The sequence below is a fragment of the Gadus morhua genome, chromosome 4 (assembly GCF_902167405.1).
Source record: "Gadus morhua chromosome 4, gadMor3.0, whole genome shotgun sequence".
In the NCBI taxonomy this organism is placed as follows: Eukaryota; Metazoa; Chordata; class Actinopteri; order Gadiformes; family Gadidae; genus Gadus; species Gadus morhua.
The window spans coordinates 12,965,506-12,978,102 of record NC_044051.1 but is presented as its reverse complement, the minus strand read 5'-3'; the positions used below and the strand labels follow the sequence as shown (position 1 = coordinate 12,978,102).

The 12,597-nt window shown below is 45.6% G+C and overlaps 1 protein-coding gene across 2 annotated transcripts; it reads left to right on the top strand.

Annotated features, from left to right (window-relative positions):
• The first annotated feature begins 32 nt into the window (after positions 1 to 32).
• anxa4 (annexin A4) lies at positions 33 to 11,837 on the top strand. Of its 2 annotated transcripts, none has more exons than XM_030355148.1 (13): positions 33 to 166; positions 1,326 to 1,376; positions 5,119 to 5,206; positions 6,352 to 6,446; positions 7,287 to 7,400; positions 7,878 to 7,968; positions 8,401 to 8,480; positions 8,904 to 8,960; positions 9,050 to 9,143; positions 9,581 to 9,676; positions 10,060 to 10,118; positions 10,862 to 10,984; positions 11,603 to 11,837. In XM_030355148.1, exons 2-13 carry the CDS (start codon positions 1,368 to 1,370, stop codon positions 11,828 to 11,830), a joined length of 1,134 nt encoding a protein of 377 aa, XP_030211008.1. In that variant the 5' UTR covers positions 33 to 166; positions 1,326 to 1,367; the 3' UTR covers positions 11,831 to 11,837. The 2 variants fall into 2 exon arrangements, with proteins under 2 accessions (XP_030211008.1, XP_030211009.1); XM_030355149.1 differs by having other exon boundaries at positions 37 to 166; positions 11,634 to 11,837.
• Positions 11,838 to 12,597: the final 760 nt, after the last annotated feature.

Below are 12,597 nucleotides of genomic sequence, written 5' to 3'. Positions count from 1 at the left end.
GTGGTGGTGCGTGCATGACTGTGTTTGTGCGTGCGTTTTGAGATGGCAGATCCCTGAGCAAGGGGCGGGACCTGAGAATGAAAGGTTATATAATTGGTTTCCTGGATCTCACTCGTCCAGTCCTCAACCCTCTGACGTTTCGGCCGACTGTCCGTCTTCTGAAGAGGTAATCTATTATCATTTGGGAATTATCATCTTTCTATTCGTTTTCTCAAAAGTTAAATCGATGTATAAATATAGTTATTGCAACATATTTTTAAGGGCGTGTCCATGTTCCAAGCTCCGTACTAACCTAGTCATTAACTGATACCCTTCTTTCAATCGTTCTTTATAAAGTTTGATAAACTATCGACTTTTTTTTAGAGATATGTCATTTATGTGATCTAATGTGTTTGGCGGGTGAGGTTACGGTTATATCTAGACTTGTGTCTCTATCGAACTCAAACCCTACTTTGCAAACATAAGCCGAGTCAACGATCAGAACAATGGGAAGAAATTGAAAAATTACAACATACCAAGTTGATTTAAGTTTTCGATCCATTGCTGATCCTTTGCTCATTCATTATTCTCCATTGCCAAATTAATTTCCGTATTGAATAGAAGGTGTTGTATACTACAATTTGTTTGGTTTATAAAGGCAATGAGGAAGGATGCCATGATATGTAACGTAATTCATATTTTAATTCAGAAGAATAATTGAGCAGAAAACAGTGTGGAATCCCTAACTCCTCTTGACATAGAAAACATTGATGAACTATTATAGCCCAACCTTCTTCCCAGGTTAAAAATAACCTTTAGCTGTTCATTAAACCTAAAAAAGTTATTCTATGCATTCAGAAATGGCAAAGGTCATGTGATAACCAAATGGGATTTTGCAGAACTCATCCAATGCTGCTTGTACTGGTTTGTCTGCACATTGCAATCTATAAATATGTCTTTATAATTATTCTCATGTGAATCAGCTAAGATAAACCAATAAGCAGCTCTCTTCACTCCAATGGGTACAGCTGTTGCTCCACAAACCCTTTTGTCTTTCCACTTAAATAACTTCAAAAATGTCCATCAAAGAACTCCTCACTGAGGAAAGCCCTTCCCGAAGAGGATGGCATTAATTATTGCTTGGGGTTAACAATAGGAAAACGTGAGACGTAAGATATTAGTCGGGCTTCATAACCCGATCCTGTGTTTGAGGCTTCCTGTTTTGGAGGCGTATTATCCTCTGTCTAATGAGAGAGCACCCTGCTTTAACTAGACCAGCAGCCAGGCCAGAGGGTTGTTAGACTGGAACGCACATTTGATTAAGTTGCCTTTTGCGTTTCTTGCAGAATCCCTCTTGAGTTTGGAACGCTAAATCAGCTTTCATCACAATGGCAGCGGTAAGTAGAAAGCACAGACGACTGGAGAAGAGTATGAAAGTGAGGAAGTGGCATGTAGTAAATGGTGTTGGACTGAATTTTAAATAAGCTTTGCACATGGCTTCATGCATTCATTGTAAAAACTGCCCAATCACAACCGTAAAACCTTATGAGAAATTGCAGTGAAGCTCATTTCTAAGAATAGAACTGCATTCAAAAGTAAAAGTCACTACTTGATGTCCACACATCAAAGTCCACGAAAGCTAACATGAGTAAAGAATGTCCTCATCCTCATCGTCATCCGCTTATCCGGGGTCGGGTCGCGGGGGGAGCAGCTCAAGCAAGGGGCCCCAGACTTCCCTTTCCCGGGCCACATTGACCAGCTCTGACGGGGGGATCCCGAGGCGTTCCCAGGCCAGTGTTGAGATATAATCTCTCCACCTAGTCCTGGGTCTTCCCCGAGGTCTCCTCCCCACTGGACGTGCCTGAAACACCTCCCAAGGAAGGCGCCCAGTGGGCATCCTTACCAGATGCCCGAACCACCTCAGCTGACTCCTTTCTAAGTAAAGGAGCAGCGGCTCTAATCCGAGTTCCTCACGGATGGCTGAGCTTCTCACCCTATCCCTAAGGGAGACGCCAGCCACCCTTCTGAGAAAACTCATCTCGGCCGCTTGTACCCGCGATCTCGTCCTTTCGGTCATCACCCAGCCCTCATGACCATAGGTGAGGATAGGAACGAAGATCGACCGGTAGATCGAGAGCTTTGCCTTGCGGCTCAGCTCTCTTTTCGTTACAACGGTGCGGTAAAGCGAACGCAATACCGCCCCCGCTGCTCCGATTCTCCGGCCAATCTCACGCTCCATAGTACCCTCACTCGCGAACAAGACCCCGAGGTACTTGAACTCCTTCACCTGGGCTAAGGACTCATTTCCTACCCGGAGTAAGCAATCCACCGGTTTCCTGCTAAGAGTCATGGCCTCAGATTTAGCGGTGCTGATCCTCATCCCAGCCGCTTCACACTCGGCCGCCAGCCGATCCAGTGAGTGCTGAAGGTCACAGGCCGATGATCCAATGAGGACCACATCATCTGCAAAAAGCAGTGACGAGATCCTCAGACCACCGAACTGCAACCCCTCCCCACCACGACTACGCCTCGATATCCTGTCCATGTATATCACAAACAGGATTGGTGACAAGGCGCAGCCCTGGCGGAGACCAGCACCCACTGAGAACGAAACTGACTGGCTGCCGAGAACACGAACACAGCTCTCGCTTTGGGAGTACAAAGATTGGATGGCCCTGAGGATAGACCCCCTTACCCCATACTCCCGCAGCACCTCCCACAGTTTCTCCCGGGGGACCCGGTCATACGCCTTCTCCAGATCCACAAAACACATGTAGACCGGATGGGCATACTCCCAGGCCCCCTCCAGGATCCTTGCGAGAATGAAGAGCTGGTCCGTAGTTCCACGTCCGGGGCGAAAACCGCATTGTTCCTCTTCAATCTGAGGTTCGACGATCGGCCGAACCCTCCTTTCCAGCACCTTGGAGTAGACTTTACCAGGGAGGCTGAGAAGTGTGATACCCCGGTAATTGGCACACACTCTCTGGTCCCCCTTTTTGAACAGGGGAACCACCACCCCGGTTTGCCACTCCTTTGGCACTGTACCCGACTCCCACGCGATGTTGAATAGGCGTGTCAACCATGACAGCCCCTCAACACCCAGAGCCTTTAGCATTTCTGGCTGGATCTCATCAATCCCTGGGGCTTTGCCACTGCGGAGATGTTTGACTACCTCAGTGACCTCCACCAGGGAAATTGACGACGAAACACCATCAACCTCGAGCTCTGCCTCCAACATAGAGGGCGTGTTATTCGGATTCAGGAGTTCCTCAAAGTGTTCCTTCCAACGTCCGACGACCTCCTCAGTTGAGGTCAACAGAGTCCCATCCTTACTGTACACAGCTTGGATGGTTCCCCGTTTCCCCCTCCTGAGGTGCCGGATAGTCTTCCAGAAACACTTTGGTGCCGACCGAAAGTCCTTCTCCATGGCCTCTCCGAACTTCTCCCACACCCGCTGCTTAGCCTCCGACACGGCAGCCGCTGCAGCCCTTCGAGCCTGTCGGTACCCTGCAACCGAGTCAGGAGTCCTCCAGGATATCATATCCCGGAAGGCCTCCTTCTTCAGTCGGACGGCTTCCCTGACCACCGGTGTCCACCACGGTGTCCGAGGGTTACCGCCCCTTGAGGAGCCTAAGACCCTGAGGCCACAGCTAGCCACCGCAGCTTCAGCAATGGAGGCTTTGAACACCGCCCACTCCGGCTCAATGCCCCCAACCTCCACAGGAATGCCAGAAAAGCTCCGCCGGAGGTGTGAGTTGAAGATACCTAGGACGGGGGCCTCCTCCAGACGTTCCCAGTTCACCCGCACTACTCGTTTGGGCTTACCAGGTCTATCCGGAAATTTCCCCCATTCCCTGATCCAACTCACAACCAGATGGTGGTCGGTTGACAGTTCCGCCCCTCTCTTTACCCGAGTGTCCAAAACATGCGGCCTCAGGTCAGATGACACGATCACGAAATCGATCATCGATCTTCGGCCTAGGGTACTCTGGTACCAGGTACACTTATGAGCACCCTTATGTTCGAACATGGTGTTTGTTATGGATAATCCATGACTAGCACAGAAGTCCAATAACAAACGACCGCTCGGGTTTAGATCAGGGAGGCCGTTCCTCCCCACCACGCCTCTCCAGGTGTCTCCATCGTTGCCCACGTGGGCGTTGAAGTCTCCCAGCAGAACTACGGAGTCCCCTACTGGAGCCCCATACAGGACTCCATTCAGGGTCTCCAAGAAGGCCGAGTACTCTGAGCTGCTGTTTGGTGCATATGCACAAACAACAGTCAGAGTTTTCCCCCCTACAACCCTTAGGCGCAGGGAGGCGACCCTCTCGTCTACCGGGGTAAACTCCAACACCGCGGCGCTCAGCCGGGGATTTATGAGTATCCCCACACCCGCCCGGCGCCTCACGCCCTCGGCAACTCCGGAGAAGAATAGAGTCCAACCCTTATCCAGGAGTACGGTACCAGAGCTGAGACTGTGCGTGGAGGTAAGCCCCACCAGATCTAACTGATAGCGCTCCACCTCCCTCACAAGCTCCGGTTCCTTTCCCCACAGCGAGGTGACGTTCCACGTCCCCAGAGCCAGCTTCTGCCGCCCGGGTCTGGTCCGTCGAGACCCCTGACCTTCGCTGCCACCCATGTGGCTGCGCACCCGACCCCAACGGGTCTTCCCACAGGTGGTGGGCCCATGGGATGAAGAGAGGGGGGGTGCCACGTAGTTTGTTCGGGCTGTGCCCGACCGGGCTCCGTGGCAAACCCGGCCACCAGGCGCTCGCCATCGAGCCCTCCGTCTGGGCCTGGCTCCAGACGGGGGCCCCGGGCTTCCTCCGGGCCGGGTCACATCTCCTCTTTTTTCGTTCTTCATTGGAGTTTTTTGAACCATTCTTAGTCTGGCCCCTCACCTGAGACCACTCTGCCATGAGAGACCCTACCAGGAGCACAAGGCTCCCGACAACACAGCTCTCAGGTTCACAGGGACACGCAAACCTCTCCACCACGATAAGGTGACGGTTCCAGGAGAGAGAGTAAAGAATGTAAATATTGCAAACCTGTGTGAGATGATGGTGAGTCATGTCGTCATAGTAAAAGTACCAACTAGGCTATCCCATGAGGACTGAGCAGTGTTGTGTTGGTTAACAGATTGGTCAGCGTGGCGCAGTGACAGAGGCGGCTGGCTTTAAAGTGGAGGAAGATATCAAGAGACTCAGAGAAGCCATGAAGGGGACCGGTAAGAGACACTCAGGAATCAGTCTCCGCTGTGCTGTTGTTATTGTTGTTCCCTGAGGAGAAATAATTATTGATTGGTCCTTTTGCCTATTTTAGGCGTTTTCTCCTGAAGCCTTTCTCTTCTAATCTCTGCAACTTCATCTTTTCAGGAGGATTATAATCAGAGCCTAAATGAGAGCTTAAATCTGAGAATAGAATAATGGGAAACAATTTAAGAACTCACCTTAACCCTTGATATGACAGTCGAATATACTTGATAGAAAACGATTTAAGAACTCACCTTAACCTTTAAACATTGGAATGGAATACACATGATGGGAAACGATGGAGAACGAACCATTAGCTTCTGGTGTTCTTTTTTTGGTAGGATTCAATGTTTTTTATTTATTTATTAATTTCACAGGGTTGATGGTCATTGACTGTTTCAGAGTTAGCTAATTCCCTACATTAAATCGGCAGTCCCTATAAAGGTCCCTTTTTCAGAGTAAGAGCCTGGTCTCCCCAGTCTTTACAGGGCTCTGGATTTGATTGATGGTCCTGCTGGAATCATTGACAACAGAAGGTAGGCAGCTGGATGAGTCAAAACTGTTCCAGACAGCATGTTAGCTTGATGTAGCTACAGTAACCAGCTACAACCAGCTACAAGACCAAGAACCTTCCCACTAGGTCAGTAAAAATTGGCAATCCACTGACACTGTGCTGCTTATGGCTGTGGTGATCGCAGCAGCAACCATGTTTAGTAGCTAGGATACGGGCAAATACAGTTCTGCTTAACTACAAGCTAAACTGTGTGCATGTAGGCTAGAAAACGGGCAGGTCCTATGGAACTTTTGACCGGTTGTAGGATTGTTCCATAATGCAGCCGACCTTGCAGACATTGGGTTTCTGTTTTTTGTTGACACTGCAGTCGGCATAGGAACTGAAATTGTGTCTTGAAAAGTTTTGGTTCGAGTTTTACACTTTTTTATTGCTGAATGGTTTCATTGTTGCTACAGTTACAGAGTGGGAGGGAAATGTTGTTCGGACTCCCATTTGAACTGATACGCAAAGCAGCAGTGTTATACTTTCTGACAGACTGTGCGTGTGCGCGTGTGTGTGTGTGTGTGTGTGTGTGTGTGTGGGATGTTTTTATATGTTAATGTTCAGGCACTGATGAGGCAGCTCTCATCGAGGTCCTTGCCCGCCGTACAATCGCCCAGAGGCAACTTATCAAAGAACAATACAAACAGCAAGTGGGGAAGGTGAGTGTTTGGACTCCTCGTTAAATAGTTGTGTGTTACTGTGAAGCCCCGCCCAAGACAGACGACCGAACAGAACCGTTGAAGAGTTAATACTCCCAAAGGCAGACAATGGGTGTGGCTCAGTGCGGTGTTGTAGATACGAATGTGGGAAGTTAACCATTTATGTGAAAGGAAACACATACCTACTATGCAGCGTTAGCAGAGATAGAGTCAAGGACAAAGGTTGTCTTTCTAAAGGACACCTTTGGATCGAGTAAAGGGGGAAATGATGGTTCCTAGGGTCATCTGGTTCGATACACTAACAGAGCAGTGTTTACTTCAAATGTCAGAAAAGGAATGAGGAAGCCACCGAGAGGGAAAAGATTTGAAGTGAGAATCCTCGTGGGTAGAAAAAGTGAGTCACAGTCAACAGTCTCCAGTCTGAGGTCATACCGTTGTTCTACCGCTTCTCCTTGCAGAACACGCCCTGTGGGAAACACGGCACCAATGACCGTTTTCTATATGTACACACCAAATAGACATGGTTCCCACCTTGAGGAAGGTTACATGTGTAGAATAATTCTGAATTTTGTGCTATTGTAGTATTGGTTTAGTAGTACTTCATTCATTCAAGTTGACTCCCTCTAATAAAGTTTAAGCACTTACCATAGGTATAATTAACCTTAAGTCTTAGTCCTAATTATGTTATTTTGTCTTCTTTGTTTACCATGAAAATGAGTATTCTGAATAAGAACTGCAACAATTAACGGGAATTGGCCGACATCTCTTCAAATAAAGCATGAACGGAGCTTTTTCTGTGTAACTTATTCACCAGTCACTGGTTCACTGCTCCCCTGTTAGAGCCTAGCCGATGACCTGGACTCTGAGCTGAGCGGGAACTTCCAGAAGGTGGTCCTGGGTCTTCTGATGCTGGCGCCGGTCTACGATGCCCATGAGCTGAGGACCTCGATGAAGGTCTCAATGACAATCTACTGTCAGTGTCCAACCCTTAGACCCTTCTCACAGACGTGTCATTGTAGGACCAACCCCGGGGTCGCACGTAACACTAATTACAGGCCTGCTTCTTTTGTGTACAAAAGGCAGATGGTCCGTGGTCAATTTGTGACCCGTGTTCGGCCTACAATGACTACTCTGTGAAAGGGTCTACCGGAACAGACTATTTTATTGGTGGAAAATAAGTTATTTCAACCAATATAAAACTATCTTTGTTCTGTTATAGCTTGTTATGATTTTTTTTTTTTCTTTTTAGGTTGTCCGAATGACTTCTATCATCAATTGTATTTTGTTTACTGTTTTTGTAAAGGCATTTTATTGTGTTTCCATCTCACTCATCTAGCATTGGTAATGGTTTGTTCCGCATTAGTTTTATCCAGGTGTATTATATGCTTGTTTATCCAATAACAATCTATAAAACCATATCTCTGATCCTAGGGTGCCGGAACTGAAGAGGCCGCTCTCATTGACATTCTTGCATCAAGGACAACCGAGGAAGTCAAAATTATCAATCTGGTCTACAAGAAAAGTGAGTATCTTGTTGTAATTATTGTTTAACATGAACAATGGGTCAAATGTCTATTGGTGCACATGGCTTGTGTAGGATGACGATGGTGATGATTAATCCTCTTAATTTATATTGTACTACTACAGTCAAAGGGCTATACGATACATCACAGCAATTTGTAATGAAATACATTTCCATCATGAAAATATAATTTCATGATGTAAAAGATTGTTTGTGTGTGTAAATATATCTGACATCTGACATCGGATATTATGCATCAGTCTCCTTGCCTTTGTTTAGCATGAGACAGAGAAATACAGTTTGAAAGCAAACTGCAACATCAATTATTCATGATAGTAATGGCTCTCTAACCCTTGGCAGGCTATTGTTGTGTCCTTTATTTGTAAAGGGCAAACATTTGATTTTTTTGTGTGTTTGTGTTTTTGTTTCTAGAACATGACAATAGCCTGGAAGATGATGTTTGTGGAGACACTTCTGGAATGTTCCAGAGAGTTCTTGTGTCCTTGCTAACGGTGAGTGAACATAACGTGATGCCAAATGTTAGCATCATTTTGCATAAATGTAGTCTACAGTAAATATAACTCCATGTTGTTCAATTCCTTATAAAAAACGATTTAATTCAAACATGATACAATATTCAACCCACAAAATAAAAAGCATAAAAGTTCAGGAAAGTGTCACACCACGCCATACTTATTTTGAATTCACTTTGTTGGCCAATGCGAGTCAAACACCTTGTGGGATTTATTTGAGGATTAACATGTGATGAGGGCCCATTGAATTGTGGTAGAGATTATCCGTGCTTCTAAAACCATTTTTGGAGGAAAAAGGGTTTTCGGGGCTAAAAAAAAATAGGGTTTAGCAGGATTTAATTGATGTGAAGTTAATGTATTGGGTGTTAGGGATAACATTGCCGCTGTGATCCGATTGGGCAGGCTGGTCGCGACGAGGGCACTGCTGTGGACCCGGCGCTGGCGGTCCAGGACGCTAAGGTAGATGAACCACCGCCACTCTGAGTGTCTGGATGTCCCTGTGTTGTGGGTGGTGGTGGTTGACGCTCGTGTCCCTGGTGTCCTGTTAGGATATCTTCGAGGCAGGGGAGGCTCGCTGGGGAACGGATGAAGTGAAGTTCCTCACTGTGCTCTGTGTAAGGAACCGGAACCACCTGCTCAAAGGTATTATATAAACCTGATATTATATACCCTTTATAGTAATACCACTTACACTAACAATAACCCCTTATAGAAAATAACCCCTTATACAAAATAACCCTTCTATTGTATAACCTTTATATAAATAAGACTTACACTAACAATAACCCCTTATAGAAAAGAACCCCTTATACAAAATAACCCTTCTATTGTATAACCTTTATATAAATAAGACTTACACTAACAATAATCCCCTATACAAAATAACCCCTTATACAAAATAACCCTTCTATTGTATAACCTTTTATATAAATAAGACTTACACTAACAATAACCCCTTATAGAAAAGAACCCCTTATACAAAATAACCCTTCTATTGTATATCCTTCATATGAATAACACTTGTATAAAATAACACCAAATATAAAATAACCCACACCCCGTTCCCCTGGGTGTTGCAGTGTTCGAGGAGTACAAGAAGGTGTCTGGACGGGACATCGAGGACAGCATCAAGCGCGAGATGTCTGGCAGTCTGGAGGAGGTCTTCTTGGCCATAGGTCTGTTACGCTGCTTTAAGTGAAACGTTTTGGTATTGTGTCGAAGATCTGGAACACAGTCATTATGCCATTTGGTCACGGTTTATAAAATAATATTGTCATTCAGAAAATACATGGTTTTGGCCAGTCCCGGCCAAACCTGAGGGTGTGCCACACCTCGTGTGTGGACGTGCGGAGCTCCGTCCGGGCAGCGGCTAATGCTGTTGTCAGCTGCGCACAAGAGGGGTGGACCTTCTGAGACAGTGTAGAATAGTGTTGTGGTGTATGGGGAATTTCATGCAACGTTGCAGGGCTCGACATGGCTGGCTATTGAAATGGACGGCGGGTTTCAGCAAGATGATTGCAATGTTCAAAGTGTTTTTTTGTGTTTTTCCTTATTGCAGTGAAATGTCTGAAGAACAAGCCAGCGTTCTTCGCTGAGCGATTGTACAAATCAATGAAGGTAGGAGTTTGACCTCTGAATTTACTATGTAATAATGGGTGTGTCTGTGTGTCAATATGTCTGTCTATATGTATAGATATTTATATATAATTTCCTCTGGACTCACCTAACCCCAACCCATCTGAATTCCCTGATATGTAATCCAGGCTTTATTCGTACCCGACCCCAGCCCAGACAGAAAAACATTCACCATAACCATCCAATGCCATTCACCCCAGCCATTAAACCCCTACTTCTATATTCAGAGCTCCACTAAAAATGGCATGCAAATCCACCAGCCGCATTCCTCCCACCGCATTCCTCCCACAAGTCAAACAGCGACAAGGACATAATGGATGAAATGACCCAAGGCAGTGTATACCTTTTAGACTATGGCGATATTTGTGGTCACTTAAAAAACCACCCAAGCTAAGACGGCACAGCAGACACATAATAGCGTGACTGACGAGGGATAGGTTTACATCAATGCCATTCTAATTGAATCACACAGCAGAGCTGAATTCAGTTCTCAAAATAAGGCTTACTATGTGAGCTAGGTAAATTCCCACAGAATTGCTAACATATTATGAACTTGACAAACCAAGTCCAACACAGCCTCTATAGCAGCCTCTCCACCTGCCCAGCCATCGTACCAATAAATCAATCAGAGAGAGTGAGAGAGGGAGAAAGAGCGAGCGAGAGAGTTAGGTGTTCTTCTTGCTAGTGAGTTGAAGTCCCAGTTTTTAACGCCCACTTCCTCCCAGGGCTTGGGAACCACAGACAGCGTCCTCATCAGGACCATGGTGGCACGAGCCGAGATCGACATGTTGGACATCAAGGTGGAGTTCTTCAAGATGTATGGGAAGACCCTCTACTCCTTTATCAAGGTGACTATTCAACTGGTCCTACCAGACTTTCATACTTAATTTCATTTGCACAGAGAGTCTGGACCTACTCAATTGACAAACGTTAACTCACTTGAAGGCGGGTGTCCGTTGTAGTTTAAAACTATTGGATCTGCCCAGTGCCACTCTGGATCTGCCATAACCAATCGCTAACGTTTGGCCGGCAATCACGTTACGCGCAGGCTGTTAACAAACCAAACACGTGTGTGAAGATGTCTGTCAACGAGAGCTGACTTTAAAGCATTGTTCTCCGCCACTCCCTCTGTTCTCTGATTGGACGCAGATCATCTGTGGGTTGAAAACCCACTAACATACCGCAAACCCAGACGTAGTACTGAAGGGAAATTCAAATTGAGCGGAAATACCTAAGCGGGCCAGGCCAGGCTACTTCTTCTTGGTGATTGCCATCACAAATAGTGTACGGGAAAGGATCATTTTAAGAGCACTATGAATACACTTAAAGTGGATACAATTCACGTTTGTCCACGTTTGTTGGTCTGGAATGGTGACAAAGAGAAGGCTATTTGCTTAACAAATCAGGTGTTGACTTTAGACGATTGCATTGGTACTATGTTTCTTGTGGTCCACTTTTTTTTAAAGCTTTTCTTGGGATTCTGTTGGATTTTGGCAGGGCGACACATCCGGGGACTACCGCAAGATCCTGCTGGAGTTATGTGGAGAAGACAAGTAGAAGCCGGAGTCAGCCATGTTGTTTGGTTGCTCGGAAATTCAATTATTTTACACCCTGCGTTTACAATCGGCCCCTGGCATTTCACCTATACACAAGATACCTTTTCGCTGTTGTATCCACTAATAAAAAAACAGTGACATTTGACACCTTTTGTGTTTATCTATTGACCCCGTTCGGATGGATGTTCACCACCGCCTCGTGATAAAAATCCATTTGTATAATTGGGAGAGTTTTTTTTTTTTTGCTCCCATAGACTCGTCTGATCCAATTACCTTTTAATAAAGCACTGAAGCATGATTTGGAGGCCAGCAAAGTACGGTCTAATCTATTTAAGGTGGAAGCTTCATAGATCATGCACACCATCAGCCCATATGTGTGTTCCACGTTTGTCCACTAGGGAGGGCTACCGCAGCTTTCTAGTCTGTGAGACTTGTCTAACATCTCGTGAGACTTTTGAAGCGAAACGGTCCGTATTCCTTAAATTACGTTTTCAGTTCAAAATCTAGCAACGCAGTGCCACTGCCTGGTACTGTACCCTGAATGATTAACATTAGTATTACGACACTGCCAGACTCAATCTAAATACAAAACAGATTAGTGATTAACTTGGCCAACCGTACTCGTTAACATCAAGTATTATCATTTCAGAATATGTAAAATACAATATGCTTATCGTTAAGTTTAGAATAATGAAACTTGACTAGGTGCTACTATATCAGACAATCAGGCATATGACCTTCAGTGACTCATTATTGCTGATTATTTTCTACATCCCAGAAATGTTCAATTTGAATTAATTTGAAGACATGAATCTGCACTCAGTTCTTCTGGTGTAAAAATATTCATGATGTTAAATGTTTATTTGCTACATAAAAATCCCTCTTTCAGAATATCCTATTAAAGC

What these genes read in the sequence shown, in the direction of transcription:
- anxa4 (XM_030355148.1), top strand. An exon ending in TTCTTGTGTCCTTGCTAACG is followed by an intron (nt 8,481 to 8,903) that starts GTGAGTGAACAT and finishes CCGATTGGGCAG; the next exon opens with GCTGGTCGCGACGAGGGCAC. An exon ending in GGAGGTCTTCTTGGCCATAG is followed by an intron (nt 9,677 to 10,059) that starts GTCTGTTACGCT and finishes TCCTTATTGCAG; the next exon opens with TGAAATGTCTGAAGAACAAG.